Raw genomic sequence first — 27072 nt, 5'->3', positions numbered from 1 at the left:
CAGACAAGCCTGGCCCAGGGCCGGGCTCCGGGAGTGAAAAAAAAAAACACTGTCGAATTCATCCAAGGTTAACCATAGGAACATAAGACTGGAGAAACTCTGTAGCAGGCCTGTTGGCCCATACTAGGCACGTCACTTTCGAACCCAAACCCACCTAACAGAATTATTTGCCCAACCCATTTTCGAAGCTACACTACGAATAAACTTTGATAAATATATTAACTCATGTGCAAGTCCCACTCAAATTCAACCCCTCTCACTTATGTATTTATCTAATCTAAATTTGAAGCTACCCAAAGTTTTGGCTTCAATAACCCTATTCATCGACTTCCCTATTTCCAAACCAGTATTTTCCTATATCCTTTCTAATTCTAAACTTATCCACTCTGAATGTTTTCTAACGAATTAATATCCATTCTGTCATATGGAGACCAGAACTGAGCTGCATAATCAAAGAGAGACCTTACTAATGATGTGTAGAGCTGTAGTATAACCTCTGGACTCCTGTTGCTTATACTTCTTGATATCAATCCCAGTAATCTGTTTGCCTTATTACGTACGTTTAGACGCTGGTTTCTTGGTTTCAAGTTCTTGGTTATCATAAGTCTTAGTCCTGTCGCATTCTGCTAAACAGCGGATTCCGCCTCATAGCCTTGTCTTGAGTCATTAATGTTGCAAGGGTCACATTGACATTCCTGCTGCAAGGGTCACATTGACATTCCTGCTGCAAGGGTCACATGGACATTCCTGCTGCAAGGGTCACATTGATATTCCTGCTGCAAGGGTCACATTGACATTCCTGCTGCAAGGGTCACATTGACATTCCTGCTGCAAGGGTCACATGGACATTCCTGCTGTAAGGGTCACATGGACATTCCTGCTGCAAGGGTCACATTGACATTCCTGCTGCAAGGGTCACATGGACATTCCTGCTGCAAGGGTCACATTGACATTCCTGCTGCAAGGGTCACATTGACATTCCTGCTGCAAGGGTCACATGGACATTCCTGCTGCAAGGGTCACATGGACATTCCTGCTGCAAGGGTCACATGGACATTCCTGCTGCAAGGGTCACATTGACTGGACGTATTCTGTCACCTCTTTCCTCCTGTCAGTAGATTAAATATTTTGTTCCTCATCAACCTCCACTCATCAACTTTCCTCCCATCGGCCTCATGAAAACCATTCATCATCAGTGACTTTCTTCTTTCCTCCTCCCATTATTTTGTTCCATATTGTCTTGTCTGTTAAAGTTTCTCTCACTGATAACATTGGGATGTGGATGTTCTAGGATATTGTAAACTGGCTCTTTCTAAAACCTTGTTACTCTTGCTGTAACTTTCATAGTTTATATGAATTTTCTAAATGTGACTTTAAACAGTCATTATTCCTACTCAAGAGCAATTTCAAGCGACTGGGACACACCCTCTCACAGGTCTAGAACCACACTGTTTCACATGTCAACTCCTCACTTTCCTTGTGAAGGAGGTAGTGCTCTCTGATTGGTTACTTGAGGATGATAGAGTTCCTCTCGTGGCTTGACACTACTTGATCACACAGATCCTGCACCATGATTGGCCTCGGGAAATTTGCGCAGTCAGTCCATAACAAGTGCATTATTATGTACACGAATGTTACATCAGCAGTTCCTTTCTCATCCCATTATCTCTTGTATTTACCGGTCCCCTCAGAGCATGTACACAAAGGTAGGTGCGTGTGTGTGTACTCACCTAGTTGTACTCACCTAGTTGTGGTTGCAGGGGTCGATCCCTAGCTCCTGGCCCCGCCTCTTCACTAGTCGCTACTAGGTCACTCTCCCTGAACCGTGTGTGTGTGTGTGTGTGTGTGTGTGTGTGTGTGTGTGTGTGTGTGTGTGTGTGTGTGTGTGTGTGTGTGTGTGTGTGTGTGTGGCGTGGGCACTTCTCCCGGATCACCACATTAGCGTCGTAATCACCACAAACATGCCGCCATCACGGTCTCCTTCCATCCCTCTCCACACTCCTTCCCACTCACCCACTCCCTCCCACTCACCAACTCCCTCCCATTCACTGACTACCCGTCTCACTCTCCTCAACAAGGCTGAGACTGAAAAGAGCCGCGTACTGCCCGAACTAAAAAAGAAAACAGCCGATGCAGGTCGGTTCTCCCTCACCCGAACGAGGCAGAGAATCCGACTTACCTCCCTTTTATAATTTCGTAAATTATCGCCAGGACTCCACGAATTAATCTCTCTAGACACTTTAATTCACTACCTAAGGAAAACTTAAATAGAAAAAATTATTTCACATTATCGAAGAATGCGCAGAGTTCCCTTTTTAGTGAGACTCTTAATGCATATTAGCAAGAGTTTAGCCACCCCAGTGTGGCCAGTGATTATCTTGTCGCTGAGAAAAATGAAAGTTAGGCTCATCGCCTCTCCCTGGGTGACTCTTGAGGAACTTGAGTCTTCCATTATCTTAACATCCACAAACTTTGTGTTTCCTTCATGCTGGCCTCCAGAAACTTTGCGTTTCCATCATGTTGGCCTCCAGAAACTTGTGTTTCTTTCATGTTGGCCTCCAGAAACTGTGTTTCCATCTTGCTGGCCTCCAGAATCTTTGTGTTTCCTTCATGTTAGCCTCCAGAAACTTTGTGTTTCCTTCATGTTGGCTATTACAATCCAGGAATCCAAAGGTTTGTTATCCTGGGTGTAAAGGGAGCAAAATAAACACAGCAGAAAAACTTTTGACTTACATTATCCTTCACCAGGTAAGAACTGAAGTATGTACACTGTATATACTATGTACAACAATAGGTATTAGTGCACTCCACGGTAAGCAAGGCAGAATTGAAGCCACTAGAGAGCAGGCCGTGCTTCAACCAGCTCTAGAATGGGAATGACAAGGGCAGACAGACGGGTGGTACCCACAACACCACAACCATCTTCTCATTGGCTTGAACCTGGGTACTGATCGAACGACGGGGCCCCCATCATCTGATCCTCAGTACTGGTTCGCTGGTTGGGGGAGATAGCCTTTTAGTGAGGGTGTGTACATGCGCCGAATAAAGGTTACGTACGCTGGTTCGCTGGTTGGAGTTGGGGGAGGCCACATTGGCCTCCAGAAACTTTGTGTTTCCTTCATGTTGGCCTCCACAAACTTGTGTTTCCTTTCACACTGGTCCGGAACTTGTGTTGGTCTCGAGAATCGTGGGTAATCATCATGCTGGCCTCGAGTTTATCATCATGCTAGCCTCGAGAACCATGGGTTATCATCATGTTGGTCTCAAGAACCATGGGATATCATCAAACTGAAGGCTAACATATAGAACCCAGTAGTAAACAGTGAAGTTGGAGGTTGCCACAGTAAAAGATTTTGTTGCTCTAGGCGCAGTGCTCGCCCCACTTTTGTTTCTCATTCATATATCCGACAATGGCGAGAACCTAAATCATAGCACAGTAACATTCTGTACTGATGACACCAGAATACTGAGAGTGGCATTCGTTGAAGACTCAGTAAATCTTTAGGTGGATATAAATCAAGTCTTCGAGTGGACCTCAAACAACAATATAATGTTTAATGAGGACAAATTTCCGTTGCTCCGGTATGGAAGAATGGAGGAAATAATAACGGAGTACAGGACACTTCAGAGAAAGTTCTACGTGCGAGACTTGGGAGTAATGATGCTGGAAGATCTCGCATTCAAGAATCACAACAATGTTGCCATTGCTACCACAAGGAAAATAATAGTCTGGATAACTAGAACCTTCAAGACTAGAGACGCTGAACCAGTAATGATTCTTTTTAAGTCATTTGTTGTCTCCAGGCTGGAATACTGGTGTGTACTGACGACCACCTTCCAGGCAGGAGAGTCTTCTGGCCTGGAAGACATACGCAGAACTTCCACTGCTCACGGACTCTCACTCAAATCATTGTTAATAACAAATTAAGATTGTTTATATAGACATTACACAGAAAGTGTAAGTTCGTGTTATTCATCATAATGATGTATAACTTCTTTATATATAGGAAACTATGCAGTCCTGATTATGTTGAAGTGAATGCGGCAACCCAACAGCCTGGTTGATCAAGACTTCAGTCAGGAAGCCTAGGCTGAGAGATTCCAGAAATCTAGTGCAGGTTAAATACACATAACACTGGTTGCGACTTCACTGTTTTTTTTTTTTTTTTAATTTAGCAAAATTGGATACATCTGCAGTGTTCTGTTTTTTACCTTATTCTATATGACCGTAAGACCAAGAGTTGTGTATAGTGTGTATGTCAGCCTGAGCTGGCAGACTTCAGCAGTGTTAGTATGAGCTGGGAGACTTCAGCAGTGTTAGTATGAGCTGGGAGACTTCAGTAGTGTTATTATGAGCTGGGAGACTTCAGTAGTGTTAGTATGAGCTGGGAGACTTCAGCAGTGTTACTATGAGCTGGGAGACTTCAGCAGTGTTAGTATGAGCTGGCAGACTTCAGTAGTGTTAGTATGAGCTGGGAGACTTCAGTAATGTTAGTATGAGCTGGCAGACTTCAGCAGTGTTAGTATGAGCTGGCAGACTTCAGCAGTGTTAGTATGAGCTGGGAGACTTCAGTAGTGTTAGTATGAGCTGGGAGACTTCAGCAGTGTTACTATGAGCTGGGAGACTTCAGTAGTGTTAGTATGAGCTGGGAGACTTCAGTAGTGTTAGTATGAGCTGGGAGACTTCAGTAGTGTTAGTATGAGCTGGGAGACTTCAGTAGTGTTAGTATGAGCTGGGAGACTTCAGTAGTGTTAGTATGAGCTGGGAGACTTCAGTAGTGTTAGTATGAGCTGGGAGACTTCAGTAGTGTTAGTATGAGCTGGGAGACTTCAGTAGTGTTAGTATGAGCTGGGAGACTTCAGTAGTGTTAGTATGAGCTGGGAGACTTCAGTAGTGTTAGTATGAGCTGGGAGACTTCAGTAGTGTTAGTATGAGCTGGGAGACTTCAGTAGTGTTAGTATGAGCTGGGAGACTTCAGTAGTGTTAGTATGAGCTGGGAGACTTCAGTAGTGTTAGTATGAGCTGGGAGACTTCAGTAGTGTTAGTATGAGCTGGGAGACTTCAGTAGTGTTAGTATGAGCTGGGAGACTTCAGTAGTGTTAGTATGAGCTGGGAGACTTCAGCAGTGTTAGTATGAGCTGGGAGACTTCAGCAGTGTTAGTATGAGCTAGGAGACTTCAGTGTTAGTATGAGCTGGGAGACTTCAGTAGTGTTAGTATGAGCTGGGAGACTTCAGCAGTGTTAGTATGAGCTGGGAGACTTCAGCAGTGTTAGTATGAGCTGGGAGACTTCAGCAGTGTTAGTATGAGCTGGGAGACTTCAGTAGTGTTAGTATGAGCTGGGAGACTTCAGCAGTGTTAGTATGAGCTGGGAGACTTCAGTAGTGCTAGTATGAGCTGGGAGACTTCAGTAGTGTTAGTATGAGCTGGGAGACTTCAGTAGTGTTAGTATGAGCTGGGAGACTTCAGTAGTGTTAGTATGAGCTGGGAGACTTCAGTAGTGTTAGTATGAGCTGGGAGACTTCAGTAGTGTTAGTATGAGCTGGGAGACTTCAGTAGTGTTAGTATGAGCTGGGAGACTTCAGTAGTGTTAGTATGAGCTGGGAGACTTCAGTAGTGCTAGTATGAGCTGGGAGACTTCAGTAGTGTTAGTATGAGCTGGGAGACTTCAGCAGTGTTAGTATGAGCTGGGAGACTTCAGCAGTGTTAGTATGAGCTGGGAGACTTCAGCAGTGTTAGTATGAGCTGGGAGACTTCAGTAGTGCTAGTATGAGCTGGGAGACTTCAGCAGTGTTAGTATGAGCTGGGAGACTTCAGCAGTGTTAGTATGAGCTAGGAGACTTCAGCAGTGTTAGTATGAGCTGGGAGACTTCAGTAGTGTTAGTATGAGCTGGGAGACTTCAGCAGTGTTAGTATGAGCTGGGAGACTTCAGTAGTGTTAGTATGAGCTGGGAGACTTCAGCATTGTTAGTATGAGCTGGGAGACTTCAGTAGTGTTAGTATGAGCTGGGAGACTTCAGTAGTGTTAGTATGAGCTGGGAGACTTCAGTAGTGTTAGTATAAGCTGGGAGACTTCAGCAGTGTTAGTATGAGCTGGGAGACTTAAGTAGTGTTAGTATGAGCTGGGAGACTTCAGCATTGTTAGTATGAGCTGGGAGACTTCAGTAGTGCTAGTATGAGCTGGGAGACTTCAGCAGTGTTAGTATGAGCTGGGAGACTTCAGCAGTGTTAGTATGAGCTGGGAGACTTCAGTAGTGCTAGTATGAGCTGGGAGACTTCAGTAGTGTTAGTATGAGCTGGGAGACTTCAGTAGTGTTAGTATGAGCTGGGAGACTTCAGTAGTGTTAGTATGAGCTGGGAGACTTCAGTAGTGTTAGTATGAGCTGGGAGACTTCAGTAGTGTTAGTATGAGCTGGGAGACTTCAGGAGTGTTAGTATGAGCTGGGAGACTTCAGTAGTGTTAGTATGAGCTGGGAGACTTCAGTAGTGTTAGTATGAGCTGGGAGACTTCAGCAGTGTTAGTATGAGCTGGGAGACTTCAGTAGTGTTAGTATGAGCTGGGAGACTTCAGCAGTGTTAGTATGAGCTGGGAGACTTCAGTAGTGTTAGTATGAGCTGGGAGACTTCAGCAGTGTTAGTATGAGCTGGGAGACTTCAGTAGTGTTAGTATGAGCTGGGAGACTTCAGCAGTGTTAGTATGAGCTGGGAGACTTCAGCAGTGTTAGTATGAGCTGGGAGACTTCAGTAGTGTTAGTATGAGCTGGGAGACTTCAGCAGTGTTAGTATGAGCTGGGAGACTTCAGTAGTGTTAGTATGAGCTGGGAGACTTCAGTAGTGTTAGTATGAGCTGGGAGACTTCAGTAGTGTTAGTATGAGCTGGGAGACTTCAGCAGTGTTAGTATGAGCTGGGAGACTTCAGGAGTGTTAGTATGAGCTGGGAGACTTCAGTAGTGTTAGTATGAGCTGGGAGACTTCAGCAGTGTTAGTATGAGATGGGAGACTTCAGTAGTGTTACTATGAGCTGGGAGACTTCAGTAGTGTTAGTATGAGCTGGGAGACTTCAGTAGTGTTAGTATGAGCTGGGAGACTTCAGGAGTGTTAGTATGAGCTGGGAGACTTCAGTAGTGTTAGTATGAGCTGGGAGACTTCAGCAGTGTTAATATGAGCTGGGAGACTTCAGCAGTGTTAGTATGAGCTGGGAGACTTCAGGAGTGTTAGTATGAGCTGGGAGACTTCAGTAGTGTTAATATGAGCTGGGAGACTTCAGTAGTGTTAGTATGAGCTGGGAGACTTCAGTAGTGTTAATATGAGCTGGGAGACTTCAGCAGTGTTAGTATGAGATGGGAGACTTCAGTAGTGTTAGTATGAGCTGGGAGACTTCAGTAGTGTTAGTATGAGCTGGGAGACTTCAGCAGTGTTAATATGAGCTGGGAGACTTCAGCAGTGTTAGTATGAGCTGGGAGACTTCAGTAGTGTCACTGAGCTGGACCATGCGGGTTTACCACTGTACATAACTATAACAATGATGGTTATTTCTGACGTCTCCATCAGGAGGTGGTGAAGGAGACACAGCGGCTACACAACGAGACTAGAGCCTACCACCACCTGCCCTTCTCCAGCGCCGCTCTCGACCACCTCCTCAGGGACTTCTCAGAGGTGCCCGCCTCCAGGGTCGCCCTCGGCTACGTCTTCATGGTAAGTACAAGATACTCTCCTCTGTTTTTTATCTTTTTTTGCTTCTTAAAATTCAAGTTTGAGTGTGTCTTAGAGTGGAGGTTGTGTCAGACATGCTAGCTACTCCTAGTACCTTCCTCACCTGGCCAGCTTTATCACGTATTTTAGAGAAATAAAGTTTTAACGCTTTTCTTTATGTACGTATAATGCCCTTGCGCTGCCCTCTACCAAACGCTGCCGTCCACCAGGCGCTGTCCTCCACCAGGTGCTGTCCTCCACCAGGTGCTGTCCTCCACCAGGTGCTGCCAGGGCGTTACAATCTGATAAACTTCATTCATTGATAGTCATGACTCATGAGTCACACTCTGGGTAAAGTAATAATCAGTGTGTGTGTTGACCAACATACGTGAATAGTGAGCCTAGGGACCTAATACCCTCCTGCTGGCCCATAGACTCGGCTAGTGCTCGTAGTGTTTGTCTCAGCCTGTGAACCAGTGACATGTACCTCCCTGAGTTACAGGCTACATATTACCGTATATACTGACGTTCTCTTAAAGACTATATTTAGTCATCTCCGTCTGCCCCCCTTCTGTCGCAGGTGGTGTACGCCTGCGTCTCCCTGACGCATCTCTCTGACTCGGTGAGGTCAGCAGGAGGCCTGGGTCTGGCTGGGGTGCTGCTGGTGGCCGTGACAGTGGCTGCTGGCCTGGGCTTCTGCGCCCTCTTGGGTCTTGCCTTCAACGCCTCCACCACGCAGGTGCTGCCCTTCCTAGCTCTCGGGCTGGGCGTCGATGACATGTTCCTCCTGGCGCACACCTTCGTCCAGACCGCTGACAACACCCTTATCCCCTACCAGGTGAGTCGCGGAGTCCCATCTTTATGTTTCAGAAGACTTGTCCAGGTGTCACCTTCCCCTTATCACCAAGATACTCCTTGTACTGCTAGGTGAGTCAGGTGGCTCAAGCAGGTGCCTGCTAGGTGAGTCAGGTGGCTCAAGCAGGTGCCAGCTAGGTGAGTCAGGTGGCTCAAGGAGGTGCCTGCTAGGTGAGTCAGGTGGCTCAAGAAGGTGCCTGCTAGGTGAGTCAGGTGGGTCAAGCAGGTGCCTGCTAGGTGAGTCAGGTGGCTCAAGGAGGTGCCTGCTAGGTGAGTCAGGTGGCTCAAGAAGGTGCCTGCTAGGTGAGTCAGGTGGGTCAAGCAGGTGCCTGCTAGGTGAGTCAGGTGGCTCAAGGAGGTGCCTGCTAGGTGAGTCAGGTGGCTCAAGAAGGTGCCTGCTAGGTGAGTCAGGTGGCTCAAGGAGGTGCCTGCTAGGAGAGTCAGATGGCTCAAACAGGTGCCTGTTACGTGAGTCAGGTGGCTCAAGAAGGTGCCTGCTAGGTGAGTCAGGTGGCTCAAGAAGGTGCCTGCTAGGTAAGTCAGGTGGCTCAAGGAGGTGCCTGCTAGGTGAGTCAGGTGGCTCAAGCAGGTGCCTGCTAGGTGAGTCAGGTGGGTCAAGCAGGTGCCTGCTAGGTGAGTCAGGTGGCTCAAACAGGTGCCTGCTAGTTGAGTCAGGTGGCTCAAGCAGGTGCCTCCTAGGTGAGTCAGGTGGGTCAAGCAGGTGCCTGCTAGGTGAGTCAGGTGGCTCAAGAAGGTGCCTGCTAGGTGAGTCAGGTGGCTCAAGAAGGTGCCTGCTAGGTGAGTCAGGTGGCTCAAGCAGGTGCCTGCTAGGTGAGTCAGGTGGGTCAAACAGGTGCCTGCTATTTGAGTCAGGTGGCTCAAACAGGTGCCTGTTAGGTGAGTGAGGTGGCTCAAGAAGGTGCCTGCTGGGTGAGTCAGGTGGGTCAAGCAGGTGCCTGCTAGGTAAGTCAGGTGGGTCAAGCAGGTGCCTGCTAGGTGAGTCAGGTGGGTCAAGGAGGTGCCTGCTAGGTGAGTCAGGTGGGTCAAGCAGGTGCCTGCTAGGTGAGTCAGGTGGGTCAAGCAGGTGCCTGCTAGGTGAGTCAGGTGGGTCAAGCAGGTGCCTGCTAGGTGAGTCAGGTGGCTCAAGGACGTGCCTGCTAGGTTAGTCAGGTGGCTCAAGCAGGTGCTTGCTAGGTAAGTCAGGTGGGTCAAGCAGGTGCCTGCTAGGTGAGTCAGGTGGGTCAAGCAGGTGCCTGCTAGGTGAATCAGGTGGGTCAAGCAGGTGCCTGCTAGGTGAGTCAGGTGGGTCAAGCAGGTGCCTGCTAGGTGAGTCAGGTGGGTCAAGCAGGTGCCTTCTAGGTGAGTCAGGTGGGTCAAGCAGGTGCCTGCTAGGTGAGTCAGGTGGGTCAAGCAGGTGCCTGCTAGGTGAGTCAGGTGGGTCAAGCAGGTGCCTGCTAGGTGAGTCAGGTGGGTCAAGCAGGTGCCTGCTAGGTGACTCAGGTGGCTCAAGGAGGTGCCTGCTAGGTGAGTCAGGTGGCTCAAGCAGATGCCTGCTAGGTAAGTCAGGTGGATCAAGCAGGTGCCTGCTAGGTGAGTCAGGTGGGTCAAGCAGGTGCCTGCTAGGTGAATCAGGTGGGTCAAGCAGGTGCCTGCTAGGTGAGTCAGGTGGGTCAAGGAGGTGCCTGCTAGGTGAGTCAGGTGGCTCAAGAAGGTGCCTGCTAGGTGAGTCAGCTGGCTCAAACAGGTGCCTGCTAGGTGACTCAGGTGGGTCAAACAGGTGCTTCCTAGGTGAGTCAGGTGGCTCAAGAAGGTGCCTGCTAGGTGAGTCAGGTGGCTCAAGAAGGTGCCTGCTAGGTGAGTCAGGTGGCTCAAGCAGGTGCCTGCTAGGTGAGTCAGGTGGCTCAAACAGGTGCCTGCTAGGTGAGTCAGGTGGCTCAAGGAGGTGCCTGCTAGGTGAGTCGGTGGCTCAAGAAGGTGCCTGCTAGGTGAGTCAGGTGGCTCAAACAGGTGCCTGTTAGGTGAGTGAGGTGGCTCAAGAAGGTGCCTGCTAGGTGAGTCAGGTGGCTCAGGAAGGTGCCTGCTAGGTGAGTCAGGTGGGTCAAGCAGGTGCCTGCTAGTTGAGTCAGGTGGCTCAAACAGGTGCCTGCTAGGTGAGTCAGGTGGCTCAAGGAGGTGCCTGCTAGGTGAGTAAGGTGGCTCAAGCAGGTGCCTGTTAGGTAAGTCAGGTGGGTCAAGCAGGTGCCTGCTAGGTGAGTCAGGTGGGTGAAGCAGGTGCCTGCTAGGTGAGTCAGGTGGGTCAAGCAGGTGCCTGCTAGGTGAGTCAGGTGTGTCAAGCAGGTGCCTGCTAGGTGAGTCAGGTGGGTCAAGCAGGTGCCTGCTAGGTGAGTCAGGTGGCTCAAGGAGGTGCCTGCTAGGTGAGTCAGGTGGCTCAAGCAGGTGCCTGCTAGGTGAGTGAGGTGGCTCAAGGAGGTGCCTGCTAGGTGAGTCAGGTGGGTCAAGCAGGTGCCTGCTAGGTAAGTCAGGTGGGTCAAGCAGGTGCCTGCTAGGTGAGTCAGGTGGGTCAAGCAGGTGCCTGCTAGGTGAGTCAGGTGGCTCAAGCAGGTGCCTGCTAGGTGAGTCAGGTGGGTCAAGCAGGTGCCTGCTAGGTGAGTCAGGTGGGTCAAGCAGGTGCCTGCTAGGTGAGTCAGGTGGGTCAAGCAGGTGCCTGCTAGGTGAGTCAGGTGAGTCAAGCAGGTGCCTGCTAGGTGAGTCAGGTGGGTCAAGCAGGTGCCTGCTAGGTGAGTCAGGTGGCTCAAGGAGGTGCCTGCTAGGTGAGTCAGGTGGCTCAAGCAGGTGCCTGCTAGGTAAGTCAGGTGGGTCAAGCAGGTGCCTGCTAGGTGAGTCAGGTGGGTCAAGCAGGTGCCTGCTAGGTGAGTCAGGTGGGTCAAGCAGGTGCCTGCTAGGTGAGTCAGGTGGGTCAAGCAGGTGCCTGCTAGGTGAGTCAGGTGGGTCAAGCAGGTGCCTTCTAGGTGAGTCAGGTGGGTCAAGCAGGTGCCTGCTAGGTGGGTCAAGCAGGTGCCTGCTAGGTGAGTCAGGAGGGTCAAGCAGATGCCTGCTAGGTGAGTCAGGTGGGTCAAGCAGGTGCCTGCTAGGTGACTCAGGTGGCTCAAGGAGGTGCCTGCTAGGTGAGTCAGGTGGGTCAAGCAGGTGCCTGCTAGGTGAGTCAGGTGGGTCAAGCAGGTGCCTGCTAGGTGAGTCAGGTGGCTCAAGAAGGTGCCTGCTAGGTGAGTCAGGTGGCTCAAACAGGTGCCTGCTAGGTGACTCAGGTGGGTCAAACAGGTGTTTCCTAGGTGAGTCAGGTGGCTCAAGAAGGTGCCTGCTAGGTGAGTCAGGTGGGTCAAGTAGGTGCCTGCTAGGTGAGTCAGGTGGGTCAAGCAGGTGCCTGCTAGGTGAGTCAGGTGGGTCAAGCAGGTGCCTGCTATGCGAACCTGTGATGTATATCAGCTGTTTACTTGTATCTTGTTTCTTATATATTACACCAAACAGCGAGTACAATAACTAGTTATGAGGCAGCCACACCACCGTATGTCCTCGGATCATGGTAAAACACCTAGCTCTGCTGAGTGCGTGATTCTTGTAGGATTGCGTGGTCCCCTGGGTTAGAGCGTCTTGTGTGATTTTCACTCACCATGAGGCGGTCCAAAACGACATGGGTTCGAATCCTTGGCTAGTCGCAGTATTGTTATTGATTAATACCACTCGTTCGTGGGTACAATAATATATATATATATATATATATATATATATATATATATATATATATATATATATATATATATATATATATATATATATATATATATATATATATATATATATATATATATATATATCATTACCAGGCGGTGGTACCAGTGATAGTTATGTCGCTGTCATATTCCATGACGCAGGCTGGTGCTCGTACATAGTGTTGAAATGTGTCAGGCTGAGCTGGGAGACTTCAGTAGTGTCAGTCTGAGCTGGGAGACTTCAGTAGTGTCAGTCTGAGCTGGGAGACTTCAGTAGTGTCAGTCTGAGCTGGGAGACTTCAGTAGTGTCAGTCTGAGCTGGGAGACTTCAGTAGTGTCAGTCTGAGCTGGGAGACTTCAGTAGTGTCAGTCTGAGCTGGGAGACTTCAGTAGTGTCAGTCTGAGCTGGGAGACTTCAGTAGTGTCAGTCTGAGCTGGGAGACTTCAGTAGTGTCAGTCTGAGCTGGGAGACTTCAGTAGTGTCAGTCTGAGCTGGGAGACTTCAGTAGTGTCAGTCTGAGCTGGGAGACTTCAGTAGTGTCAGTCTGAGCTGGGAGACTTCAGTAGTGTCAGTCTGAGCTGGGAGACTTCAGTAGTGTCAGTCTGAGCTGGGAGACTTCAGTAGTGTCAGTCTGAGCTGGGAGACTTCAGTAGTGTCAGTCTGAGCTGGGAGACTTCAGTAGTGTCAGTCTGAGCTGGGAGACTTCAGTAGTGTCAGTCTGAGCTGGGAGACTTCAGTAGTGTCAGTCTGAGCTGGGAGACTTCAGTAGTGTCAGTCTGAGCTGGGAGACTTCAGTAGTGTCAGTCTGAGCTGGGAGACTTCAGTAGTGTCAGTCTGAGCTGGGAGACTTCAGTAGTGTCAGTCTGAGCTGGGAGACTTCAGTAGTGTCAGTCTGAGCTGGGAGACTTCAGTAGTGTCAGTCTGAGCTGGGAGACTTCAGTAGTGTCAGTCTGAGCTGGGAGACTTCAGTAGTGTCAGTCTGAGCTGGGAGACTTCAGTAGTGTCAGTCTGAGCTGGGAGACTTCAGTAGTGTCAGGCTGAGCTGGGAGACTTCAGTAGTGTCAGGCTGAGCTGGGAGACTTCAGTAGTGTCAGTCTGAGCTGGGAGACTTCAGTAGTGTCAGTCTGAGCTGGGAGACTTCAGTAGTGTCAGTCTGAGCTGGGAGACTTCAGTAGTGTCAGTCTGAGCTGGGAGACTTCAGTAGTGTCAGTCTGAGCTGGGAGACTTCAGTAGTGTCAGTCTGAGCTGGGAGACTTCAGTAGTGTCAGTCTGAGCTGGGAGACTTCAGTAGTGTCAGTCTGAGCTGGGAGACTTCAGTAGTGTCAGTCTGAGCTGGGAGACTTCAGTAGTGTCAGTCTGAGCTGGGAGACTTCAGTAGTGTCAGTCTGAGCTGGGAGACTTCAGTAGTGTCAGTCTGAGCTGGGAGACTTCAGTAGTGTCAGTCTGAGCTGGGAGACTTCAGTAGTGTCAGTCTGAGCTGGGAGACTTCAGTAGTGTCAGTCTGAGCTGGGAGACTTCAGTAGTGTCAGTCTGAGCTGGGAGACTTCAGTAGTGTCAGTCTGAGCTGGGAGACTTCAGTAGTGTCAGTCTGAGCTGGGAGACTTCAGTAGTGTCAGTCTGAGCTGGGAGACTTCAGTAGTGTCAGTCTGAGCTGGGAGACTTCAGTAGTGTCAGGCTGAGCTGGGAGACTTCAGTAGTGTCAGGCTGAGCTGGGAGACTTCAGTAGTGTCAGTCTGAGCTGGGAGACTTCAGTAGTGTCAGTCTGAGCTGGGAGACTTCAGTAGTGTCAGTCTGAGCTGGGAGACTTCAGTAGTGTCAGTCTGAGCTGGGAGACTTCAGTAGTGTCAGTCTGAGCTGGGAGACTTCAGTAGTGTCAGTCTGAGCTGGGAGACTTCAGTAGTGTCAGTCTGAGCTGGGAGACTTCAGTAGTGTCAGTCTGAGCTGGGAGACTTCAGTAGTGTCAGGCTGAGCTGGGAGACTTCAGTAGTGTCAGGCTGAGCTGGGAGACTTCAGTAGTGTCAGTCTGAGCTGGGAGACTTCAGTAGTGTCAGTCTGAGCTGGGAGACTTCAGTAGTGTCAGTCTGAGCTGGGAGACGACTTCAGTAGTGTCAGTCTGAGCTGGGAGACTTCAGTAGTGTCAGTCTGAGCTGGGAGACGACTTCAGTAGTGTCAGTCTGAGCTGGGAGACTTCAGTAGTGTCAGTCTGAGCTGGGAGACTTCAGTAGTGTCAGTCTGAGCTGGGAGACGACTTCAGTAGTGTCAGTCTGAGCTGGGAGACGACTTCAGTAGTGTCAGTCTGAGCTGGGAGACGACTTCAGTAGTGTCAGTCTGAGCTGGGAGACTTCAGTAGGTCAGTGAGAATATCGTCAAGTATTCCAGCTACGGCAGTTTCAACATACTGGAGTGAGATATATGGGAGGAAGAGCAAAATAAACCCAGTTATAAGCAGGGGCCCCGTGGGCACAATAAGGGAACACTGTATCAACATCCGTCCTCCCAGACTAATATCTTACTAGAAGATATCAGAAACATGCTGGGACAAGTATCTGCACCAAGTGCCGGATCAACCAGGCTGTGATGGATATGTGGCTTAACGGGCCACCAACCTGGTTAACCAGGCAAGCATTAGACAAGCCTGGCCTAAGGACGGGCTCCGGGAGCAGAAAAACTTTTGAAACTCCTCGAAGATATATCAGCATAGCTGGAGTTGTGGGGTGGAGGAAGTTGTGAGGTGGGGAAAGTTGTGGGGTGGGGGAAGTTGTGTGGTGGGGGAAGTTGTGGGGTGGGGGAAGTTGTGAGGTGGGGGAAGTTGTGGGGTGGGGGAAGTTGTATGGTGGGGGAAGTTGTGGGGTGGGGGAAGTTGTGGGGTGGGGGAAGTTGTGAGGTGGGGGAAGTTGTGGGGTGGGGGAATTTGTAGGGTGGGGAAAGTTGTGGGGTGGGGGAAGTTGTGAGGTGGGAGAAGTTGTGGGGTGGGGGAAGTTGTGGGGTGGGGAAAATTGTGAGGTGGGGGAAGTTGTGAGGTGGGGGAAGTTGTGGGGTGGGGGAAGTTGTGGGGTGGGGGAAGTTGTGGGGTGGGGGAAGTTGTGAGGTGGGGGAAGTTGAGGGGTGGGGGAAGTTGTGGGGTGGGGGAAGTTGTGAGGTAGGGGAAGTTGTGGGGTGGGGGAAGTTGTGGGGTAGGGGAAGTTATGGGGTGGGGGAGTTGTGGGGTGGGAGAAGTTGTGGGGTGGGGGAAGTTGTGAGGTGGGGGAAGTTGTGGGGTAGGGGAAGTTGTGGGGTGGGAGAAGTTGTTGGGTGGGAGAAGTTGTGGGGTAGGGGAAGTTGTGGGGTGGGGGAAGTTGTGGGGTAGGGGAAGTTGCGGTGTGGGGGAAGTTGTGGGATGGGGGAAGTTCTGAGGTAATGGAAGTTGTGAGGTGGGGGAAGTTGTGGGGTGGGGGAAGTTGTGGGGTGGGGGAAGTTGTGGGGTGGGGGAAGTTGTGGGGTGGGGGAAGTTGTGGGGTGGGGGAAGTTGTGGGGTGGGGGATGTGTGGTAAGGCGCTCTCTGGATAAGTGATGGAAGAGAAGGTTTTTGTTGGAGGAATAGGATGGATGGGGTGGGCGGTCCTTAACTCTGTGGGTGTCCCACACCTTACCTCTGTCCCCAGCGACCTGTCCCGCTGTCTCTATCATCTGAGAACCACTCACCTCACCACAGGTACTACCCCCTCCCTCCCTCCCTTCCTCTCTCTCTCTCTTTTTTTTTTTTTACACAGGGTTTGACACGGTTAAGGATCCCTAGCTTTATTGACAAGCTATTTACAGGTTAAGGATTCTTAACTTTATTAGCAAGCTAAGAACTGTTACCTACATCAGCTCATTTGAAAGCATTTTCATTATTATGAGACATACAAGTAGGGAACAGGATGAAGTTGGAGCCATCTGTGGGCCAGCATTTTCATTTGATCAACTGACTTTATCTCGTTGACATCATTATGCTGTACGAATGTGTTCCATACTCGAGTCATCCTGGGTATATAAGATCTCAGATGGAGTGATGTTCTGGAGAAGGGTACAGCCAGAGTGAAGTTGCTGCTTTCTGCCCGTCTTGTGGCATAAAAGCTTGTCTCACGCTGTCCTCGAAGTGGATCCAAGTGTATTAAGAAGAAGAAGAAGAAGAACATAAGAACGAAGGAACACTGCAGAAGGCCCACTGGCCCATGCGAGGCAGGTCCAAGTCCCTACCGGCTTAAGCCAATGCACCCAACCTAGTCAGGTCAGGTCACACTGACTTAAGGGAGGAACACGGCAACCGACCTGTTAGCACAAGCTATCAGGTCTAACTCACACCCACCCACATCTACTCATGTATTTATCCAACCTATTTTTAAAGCTACACAACGTTCTGGCCTCTATAACGGTACTTGGGAGTTTGTTCCACTCATCCACAACTCTATTACCAAACCAGTACTTTCCTATATCCCTCCTGAATCTGAATTTTTCCAACTTAAAACCATTGCTGCGAGTCCTGTCTAGGCTAGATATTTTCAGCACACTATTTACATCCCCTTTATTTATTCCTGTCTTCCACTTATAAACCTCAATCATATCCCCCCTAATTCTACGTCTTTCTAGAGAGTGCAGTTTCAGGGCCCTTAGTCTATCCTCATAGGGAAGGTTTCTGATACATGGGATCATCTTTGTCATCCTCCTTTGTACATTTTCCAGAGAATTTATATCCATTCTGTAATACGGTGACCAAAACTGTGCAGCATAATCTAAATGAGGCCTAACCAAGGATGTATAGAGTTGAAGAACAACCTGAGGACTCCTATTATTTATGCTTCTTGATATGAAGCCAAGGATTCTATTAGCTTTATTGCGAACACTTATGCACTGTTGTCTTGGTTTCAGATTACTGCTAACCAGAACTCCTAAATCTTTTTCGCAATCCGTAATATTAAGATCTACATTATTTAGTTTATATGTGGCATGGTTATTGTCCTGTCCAACATTTAGAACTTTGCATTTGTCTATATTAAACTGCATCTGCCACTTCTCCGACCACTGCATCAGTCTATTCAAATCTTCCTGGAGTGCTCGAATGTCCTCGTCAGAATGAATTCGACGGCCTATTTTGGTGTCATCGGCAAACTTGCCGATGTCGCTCTTTATGCCCTCATCTATGTCGTTTATGTAGATTGTGAACAGCAGGGGGCCCAACACTGACCCCTGTGGAACACCGCTCGTGACGCTTCCCCACTCTGATTTCTCCCCATTTATGCAAACTCTCTGCTGCCTATTTGTCAACCATGCCTCTATCCAGGAAAAAATTTCTCCTCCTATTCCATGTGCTTTAATTTTCCTCAATAGTCTCTGATGTGGGACCCTGTCAAAAGCCTTACTGAAGTCCATATACACAATATCATATTCGTTACCATGATCTACCTCCTCAAATACCTTAGTGAAAAAAGTTAATAAATTCGTAAGGCAGGAACGTCCCTTTGTAAAACCATGCTGAGATTCGTTGATTAATTTATGCTTTTCAAGGTGGCTACGAACTGCCTCGGCAATTATTGATTCCATAAATTTTCCCACTATGGAGGTTAGGCTTATTGGTCTATAGTTCGAAGCTAAGGACCTGTCACCTGTTTTGAAAATAGGTATCACATTTGCCATTTTCCACTTATCTGGCACCATGCCAGTTTGTAGTGATATGTTGAAAAGATTAGCCAAAGGTGTGCTAAGCTCCTCTTTACATTCCTTTAGAACCCTTGCATACAGTTCATCAGGGCCTGGGGATTTGTTAGGTTTTAATTTATCTATTTGCCTAAGGACCATGTCACTTGTGACCCTAATAGTGCACAGTTTATTATCGTCCTGTTCTACATAATTTATCATTACTGGAATATCACTGGTATCCTCCTGTGTAAAAACTGAGAGGAAGTATGTGTTAAAAATTCTACACATTTCCTTATCACTGTCAGTGAGCTGACCCGAGGAACTTTTGAGTGGGCCTATCTTGTCCCTGATCTTACTTCTGTATACCTGAAAGAATCCTTTTGGGTTAGTCTTCGATTCTCTTGCAACTTTAACCTCATAATCTCTTTTTGCTTTTCTAATTCCCTTTTTTATTTCTCTCTTTAACTGAATATATCGATTTCTTAATTGCCCCTCTCCTCTTTTGATTTGCCTATATATGCCTCTCTTTTGACCAATCAGATATTTTAATCTATTGTTCATCCATTTAGGATCATTTTTGTTTGATCTGATTTCCCTATTTGGAACATAATTTGACTGAGCAGCTAGAACTATGCCCTGGAAAGCATCATATCGGCAACCATCACCACCTACCTGACCCCTAGTCAGGTCATTCCAGTTCAGCCCACCTAAGTAATTTTTCAGTCCTATGAAATCAGCCAAGCGAAAGTCAGGGACGGAGACTTGATTGCCATTATTAGGGGAATTCCATGATATGTTAAAACTGAGTGATTTGTGATCACTCTCCCCAAGCTCATCATTAACCTCAAGATTATTAATTAGTGTTTCCCTACTGGCAAGAACCAAGTCAAGGAGGTTATTTCCCCTAGTTGGCTCTGTCACAAACTGTTTTAAAAAACAATCCTGGATCGTATCAAGAAAGTCACCCGACTCTAAATTTCCTGTCAAATTGCTCCAGTCAATCTGTCTATAGTTGAAGTCTCCCATTAGCACAACATTTTCGTATGTAGATGCCTTACGAATTTCGTCCCATAGAAGTTTACTGCACTCCCTATCAAGATTTGGGGCCCTGTAAATCACACCCAAAATTAGTTTTTCTCGGCCCTCGAGAAGCTGTAACCAAACAGATTCAGTGGCTGACGCTTCTAATTTAATATCTTGTCTAACACAACAATTTAAATTGTCTCTGACATACATCGCTACTCCACCACCTTTCCTGTTGACCCTGTCAGTGTGGAATAATTTATAGCCTTGTATGTGACATTCAGATGGCATCTCTCTATCTTTCAGATTGAGCCAGGTCTCTGTTATAGCAATAATATCTATGTTTCCTGCACTTGCAATTAATCTTAGCTCATCTATCTTATTTCTAACACTCCTGCTATTAGTATAGTAAACCTTAAGGGAGCTAGTCCCTTGCTGCCCTCTGCTGTCCCCCTTTGTTTTCTGACCTGTTCTATTGTCTTTATTTATAACTTCATGCTGAATGCCTTTTATACATTTACTGTTTCCAACCCTAGTGTTGCAACCTGCTTGTTTCCCACACACACCCATACCTCTATCTTCCATCAGTTTAAAATCATAGGCATTTCACCAATGGCCTTCTCAATCGAGTCTGCAAGTGCTACCACCCCTGCCCCAGAGAGATGAACCCCATCCCTTGCATACATATCATGTTTGCCATAAAAGTTGTTCCAGTTGTCAATGAATGGGATTGCAAGTTCCTTGCAGTATCTGTCTAGCCAGCAATTTACACCAATTGCTCTAGACAACCATTCATTTCCTACTCCCCTTCTAGGCAAGATGCTACATATGATTGGGATCCCTCCCTTAGACTTAATGAAATCTATAGCTGACCTGTACTTATCTAGCAGCTCTTCTCTCCTACCCTTCCCAATATCATTTCCACCAGCACTGAGACAGATAATGGGCTTGTTCCCATTACCTGACATGATATTATCCAGTCTGTTGACAATGTCCCCAACACCAGCTCCAGGGAAGCACACTCTATCTCTCATCTTCTTATTCCTATTACAAAAAGCACGGTCAACATATCTTACCTGAGAGTCACCAACCACAAGAATGCGCTTACCTTCATTAGCAGGGGCAGTAGTACCCTTACCTTCACTGGCCACTGAAGTACATTCATCCTGGAGAACAGAGAAGCGATTTCCTACCTTCAGATCTTCACTCTTAACTTTCCTTACTCTGATGCGCCTCCCATTACTGTGAACAACTCGCCACTTGTAGCAGGTGCTGGGCTGCACCTCACTGCTGGTACCCGTTGCTACCTCCCCACCTACAGCCTCCTCACAGTGAGAGACAGACTGCACCTCACTGCTAGAAGCCTCATTCCCCACATCTCCAACCACCTCACACACTCTCCCAGGCCCATTGAGGTGGACCTTCAGCCTCCTAATCTCCTCCTGGAGAAGCAAGACCTCCTCCTTCAACTCTCCAAACTCAGTTTTTAAAACACTGCAGAAGCAAGCCATGCTTTGTAACCGTCCACGCTAATCCCCAAAGCAGCTCAGGGTCTGTGACCTCACGTGACGACTGACCACTGACCACTTTGACAATATTGGCTCTGTTGAAATGACAGATCTATCCAGGATGGGTCCAGGCGAGAGATGAGACGTCTTGCTCTGTTCTCGCAGATGAGAGGGGGGGCAGGCAAACCAAGAAAGTGGAGCATACTCAAGGTGTGAGCGTACTTGTGCCTCGTACAGAATCTTGCAACCCCTACTGTCAAGCAGATGCGAGATACGGCGAAGTGCTGTAAGCTTCCTGGCTGCCTTGTTTGCAAGATTTACAACATGGTTCTTCTAGAGACGATCATCATTTGCGTTTTCTCAGGCGCAAATGTTACTTGCCATCTATTTCCCCAAGCTGATATAGCTCTCAGCTGGTGATTGATTTAGCTTAGAGCAGCTGGCATTTCTTCTCTTGGATAAGTGAATGTCAGTGTACAGTCGTCCGCATATGCATGTGATTCTGGGATGAGATGAAGAAGGTCGTTGAAGTAGACATTCCATAACAATGGTCCCAGTACGCTTCCTTGTGGAACACTTGCCCCAATAGGATGTCTTGCTGATTCTGTTCCATTGAGAACTACACTTAGAGATCTACCATGAAGGTAATCACTGAGGAGACATAGCGTAGAGCCTGCAATTCCCAGTGCTTGAAGTTTTGCTAAGAGGCCCTGGTGCCACACCCGGTCGAAAGCGCCAGCAATGTCCAGTGCTACCACACAGCTGACTTTGGATTCATCCAGTGACTGGTGCCACTTAGTGGAGAGGTTTAACAACAGATCAGCAGCAGAGTAACCTTTCCTGAAGCCATATTGACGATCACAAAGTAGTGAGTGGTAGTCAAAAAACTCTGTCATTTCTCTCTCTCTCTCTCTCTCTCTCTCTCTCTCTCTCTCTCTCTCTCTCTCTCTCTCTCTCTCTCTCTCTCTCTCTCTCTCTCTCTCTCTCTCTCTCTCTCTCTCTCTCTCTCTCTCTCTTTCTCTCTCTCTCCCTTGTTCACCTGTTACAGGTGGCGGTGATTATCAGCGTCAGGGTCTGGTGAGTGACCAGGCTGCTTAGTCAACCATCACAGCCTGCTTGATCTCCCATATGTTGCAGGCGGTGCTCCAGTTTTCTCTTGAAAACTTTTATTTATCTCACCTGATGTTGACTGAAGGTTTCCTGCACCGGTTGCCAAGCCTCCTGTGAAGGTTTCCTGCACCGGTTGCCAAGCCTCCTGTGAAGGTTTCCTGCACCGGTTGCCAAGCCTCCTGTGAAGGTTTCCTGCACCGGTTGCCAAGCCTCCTGTGTTCATAAGTAGTAATTTTGGTGTGTAGGTTTGGGATCAGTCCCTCCAGTATCTTCCCACATTACCGTTCCCGGTAATATTGATGCTTGGTTGTGTTCACACCAGCACTGAAGGTTCTCTGTATATTATCCAGTTCAGCAGTTTCGTCTACCTTGAAGGGGGCCATTAGAACACAAAAGTATTCCAGCCTACAGAGAACAAGTGACCTAAAGTGTATCATCGGTCTGGCATCTCCATGTAGTTGTGATAATAACATTGTTGTGTCCCTTGAACCTGATATCTTGTGACATTATAACTCCCAGGTCTCTCACATTTGACTTACATCCTATTGAGTGGTCCGAGTTTGTCTTGTTTTTGTTTCTTATTTTTATTTCATCCATTTTTCCGTTTGTTCTCAATGAACATCATATTGTTGTCAGTGACACACTGGAAGACTTGGTTTATATCACCTTGGAGGTTCGCTGTGTCTTCTATGGATGCCTCTCTCATGCAAGTTCTATGATTGTAGTATAAATCACAGCACTGTATCGTCTGATACAGTGCTGTGATTTATGTCTCTCTCTATGTCAGAAATGAGAATGAGGAAGAGAAGTGGGGCGAGTACCGTGCCTTAAAGGGACACAACTTTCCACTATGGCAACCTCTCATTTAATTATATTTGCTATTACTCTTTAGGATCCATTTGTAAGAAAGTTAAATATCCCAGTATTCGTTTTGCACATTTTATGTGCAATTACCCCAAGGTCGTACTTGTCAAAGGCTTTTGTAAAGTCAGTGTACACTATAACTGCATTTTGCTTATCTTCAGGTACGTCCAAGACCATGTCTTAGTGGTCCAGCAGTTGTGAGAGGCAGGAACCACCTGTTGTGAACCCATGTTTACCTGGGTTGTTCAACTGCTGCCATTCCATGTGACTGGCAACCTTTCCTCTTAAAACTCTTGCAAAAACCTCGATAATATGGGATGTTACCTGGAGTTTACCTGGAGAGAGTTCCGGGGGTCAACGCCCCCGCGGCCCGGTCTGAGACCAGGCCTCCTGGTGGATCAGAGCCTGATCAACCAGGCTGTTGCTGCTGGCTGCACGCAAACCAACGTACGAGCCACAGCCCGGCTGATCCGGAACTGACTTTAGGTGCTTGTCCAGTGCCAGCTTGAAGACTGCCAGGGGTCTGTTGGTAATCCCCCTTATGTGTGCTGGGAGGCAGTTGAACAGTCTCGGGCCCCTGACACTTATTGTATGGTCTCTTAACGTGCTAGTGACACCCCTGCTTTTCATTGGGGGGATGGTGCATCGTCTGCCAAGTCTTTTGCTTTCGTAGTGAGTGATTTTCGTGTGCAAGTTCGGTACTAGTCCCTCTAGGATTTTCCAGGTGTATATAATCATGTATCTCTCCCTCCTGCGTTCCAGGGAATACAGGTTTAGGAACCTCAAGCGCTCCCAATAATTGAGGTGTTTTATCTCCGTTATGCGCGCCGTGAAAGTTCTCTGTACATTTTCTAGGTCGGCAATTTCACCTGTCTTGAAAGGTGCTGTTAGTGTGCAGCAATATTCCAGCCTAGATAGAACAAGTGACCTGAAGAGTGTCATCATGGGCTTGGCCTCCCTAGTTTTGAAGGTTCTCATTATCCATCCTGTCATTTTTCTAGCAGATGCGATTGATACAATGTTATGGTCCTAGGGCTAATGATCTATACAATTTTGTAATTGGTTTGCTGCCACCTTTGTGAAGTGGTTTTTAATGACTGTGGTGACTCCAGTATCCTCCAGGCTTACAAATTTATATACCTTGTAAATATACTAATCTTTTAATACTAAGGTATTTAAGGCAGTAGGTTAATATGAAATGATATATGATATTGTGCATAAGTCCATTGGTAGAGTTCCATACAGGAGGCTGTCGAAGAAAGTAGCAGCATATGGAATAGGAGAAATTATCTTATGGGTCAGGGTATGGTTCAGTGTTGGCATAAATGGGGGACGCTACAAGTGCTGCTCCACAGGGGTCAGCATTGGGCCCTTTGTTGTTCACAATATACATAAACTATATAGACGAGGGAATAAATAGCGACATAAGCAAGTTTTTCCGATATCGCTAAAATAGGCCATCAAATTCTGACGGGAACACTAGAGCGCTACAGAAAAAACTGGTTAGGTAGTTGCAGTGTAGCAGAAGTAACAGACACACTTCCATGTAAACAAATGCAGGTTCTATTCCTGTCATCTATAAACTAAATAATGTTGATCTTTGTCGAGTAAATGTGAAAAAAAGATTTAGGAGTTCTGGTTAGCAAAAGTTGAAAGCCAAGGCAGCAATGTAAAAATGTTCGCAATAAAATTAATAGATATGTATACATAGGCATATACATCAATTTCATGTATTTTTGGTAAGGCTTCGTTTACATTATACTGCATAGATCTGGTCTCCATATTATAGAAAGGACATAAATGCCCTGAAAAAAAAGTATAGAGAAGGATAAAAAAAAAGTCGATCCCGTGTATCAGACATCTTTCCTACGACGATAGACTGAGATCACTGAATCTGCACTCTCTGGAAAGGCGTAGAATTGGCTGGGATACAACTGAAGTGCACACATGGAAGACTGGAATAAATAATGTGCTAAAAATATCCACTCAAAACAGGATTTACAGCAATGAATTGAAGTTGGAAAAAATTAGACTGAAAGAGTGTAGGGAAGTTCTGGTTTGGCAGTAGAGTTGTAGATGAGTGGAACAACCTTGCTATTAGTGCCTTTGAATGGCTTTAAAACTACAGTAGCTTGAACATGTACATGTGTGGGTGTGGGTGAACGTGAATTAGACCTGCCTAGTATGGGCCAGTACGCCTCCTGTAGTGTTCGTCCATTCTTGTACTCTTGTTTCTTGGCACCCAAGCTTGACCCATGACACCCCTGCTTGCCCATGCTATCCATGTTTGTGCATGGATATCATGGGTAAGCAGGGGCAGTCTGCCATGGTTGGTCTGTGAGTGGTGTTGATGCAGGTCTGTCATGAGTGGTCTGTGTGGTACTACCTGCTACCTGGAGTCTACCTGGAGAGCATTCCGGGGATCAACGCCCCCGCGGCCTGGTCCACGACCAGGCCTGCCGGTGGATCAGGGCCTGATCAACGAGGCTGTTACTGTTGGCCGCAAGTAGTCCAATGTACGAACCACAGCCCGGCTGATCCGGCACCGACTTTAGGTATTTGTCCAGCTCTCTCTTGAAGACAACCAGGGGTTTATTGGTAATGCCCCTTATGGCTGGTGGGAGGCTGTTGAACAGTCTTGGGCCCCGGACACTCATTGTGTTTTCTCTTAGTGTACCAGTGGCGCCCCTACTTTTCACTGGGGGTATGTTACATCGCCTGCCAAGTCTTTTGCTTTCGTAGGGAGTGATTTTTGTGTGCAGGTTAGAGACCAGTGCCTCCAGAATCTTCCAAGTGTAGATTATGATATCTCTCTCTCTCGCCTGCGCTCCAGTGAGTACAAGTCAAGTGCTTCCAGGCGCTCCCAGTAGTTAAGGTGTTTGATGGAACTTACATGTGCAGTAAAGGTTCTCTGTACACTCTCTAGATCTTCAGTTTCACCTGCCTTGAATGGGGATGTTAATGTACAGCAGCATTCCAGCCTAGAGAGAACAAGTGATTTAAAAAAGATCATCATTGGATTAGCATCTCTTGTCTTGAGTGTTCTCATTATCCATCCTATCAGTTTCCTCGCAGATGTGATAGTGGCATTGTTGTGGTCCTTGAAGGTGAGGTCTTCGGACATTACCACTCCCAGATCCTGCACATTACTTTTCTGCTCTATTGTGTGATTGGAGTTTGTAGGATACTTCTAGCTATTATTTCCTCCAGTTTTCCATAGCGAAGTAGTTTGAATTTGTCATCATTGAACATCATATTGCTCTCCGTTGCCCATTGGAAGACTTGGTTTATATCTTCTTGGAGATTTTCCGTGTTTTCAATGGATGACACTCTCATGCAGATCCTAGTATCGTCTGTGAAAGTTGATACAGTGCTAAGGTTTACATCTCTGTCTATGTATGATATGAGGATGAGGAACAGGATAGGGGCGAGTACTGTGCCTTGTGGAACAGAGCAGTTCACTAGGGCAGCTTCCGATTTAACTCTGTTAACCATTACTGTTTGTATTTTCCTGTGCATCTAAGATCATATTGTGGTCCAATAGTTGTGAGAGGCAGGAGCGACCTGCTCTGAAATCATGTTGCCTTGGATTGTGCAATTTTTGGGAGTCCAAGTGGTCTGCTTTCCTGCTTCTAAGAACTCTTTCAAAGATTTTTTATGATGTGGGATGTTAGAGCTATTGGTTTATAGTTCTTAGCTACTGCTTTGCTGCCACCTTTATGGAGTGGGGCTATATCTGTTGTTTTTAGTGACTGTGGAATCTCACCTGTGTCTAGGCTCCTTCATAGCATACTTAGGACCCGTGAGAGGGGTTTCTTGCAGTTCTTAATAAACACAGAGTTCCACGAGTCTGGGCCTGGGGCTGAGTGCATGGGCATGTCGTCGATGGCTTCCTCAAGGTCTAGTGGAGTTAGGGTTATGTCAGAAATCTGGCATACATTGGCAGGGATTCGAGGTTCATTCATGAAAAAATTGTTTGGATTGTCTATCTTTAGACTGGTTAGTGGCTCACTGAACACAGAGTCATATTGAGATTTCAGTATCTCCCTCGTTTCTTTGTTGTCATCTGTGTAGGATCCATCTTGTCTGAGCAGGGACCCTATACTAGAAGTGGTTTTTGCCTTGCTTTTGGCATGTAAAAAGAAATATTTCGAATTTCTTTAAATTTCACTAATTGCCTTTAGCTCTTCTTGTCTCTCCTGGATCCTGTATGAGTCCTTAAACTTTAGCTCAGTATTTTCCATTTCCTTGGTTAGCGCTTCCTTCCATGTTTCAGATAATCCGGCATTCTTGAGGAGTTCAGTGATTCTTCGTCTTCTCCTGTAGAGGGAGTCTCTCTCCAGTTTACTTCTTCTCTTCTATTTTCTTAATGGAATATGCCTTGAGCATACTTCAGCTACCAGGAGGTTGACCTTTTCAAGGCGCTGGTTAGGGTCCCAGTTGATGTTCATGTTGTTGAAGTTGAATTTGGTAAAGGTACCCTCATAGGTATATGCATTTTGCTGATCAGGACTCCTGTACATGTACGTCTGGACTTCGATTAAAATGTAATCAGAATTAGTTGTTTTTGATATTGTTATGTTTCTTATCAGGTCCT

At 47.3% G+C, this 27072-nt stretch overlaps 1 protein-coding gene across 1 annotated transcript in view; it reads left to right on the top strand.

Moving 5' to 3' along the window:
- The window catches only part of ptc (protein patched), a 565812-nt gene that overhangs the window by 393070 nt on the left and 145670 nt on the right, over positions 1–27072 (top strand). The window contains exons 10-11 of the mRNA XM_070083049.1: positions 7552–7695; positions 8273–8530. Of these exons, the coding sequence (XP_069939150.1) occupies positions 7552–7695; positions 8273–8530 (402 nt within the window). The remainder of the gene's footprint in view (positions 1–7551; positions 7696–8272; positions 8531–27072) is intronic.

Source organism: Cherax quadricarinatus, chromosome 8, assembly GCF_038502225.1.
Source record: "Cherax quadricarinatus isolate ZL_2023a chromosome 8, ASM3850222v1, whole genome shotgun sequence".
Taxonomy (NCBI): Eukaryota; Metazoa; Arthropoda; class Malacostraca; order Decapoda; family Parastacidae; genus Cherax; species Cherax quadricarinatus.
Note: the sequence above shows the minus strand (reverse complement) of the source record. Positions and strands in the feature narration are given on the sequence as shown.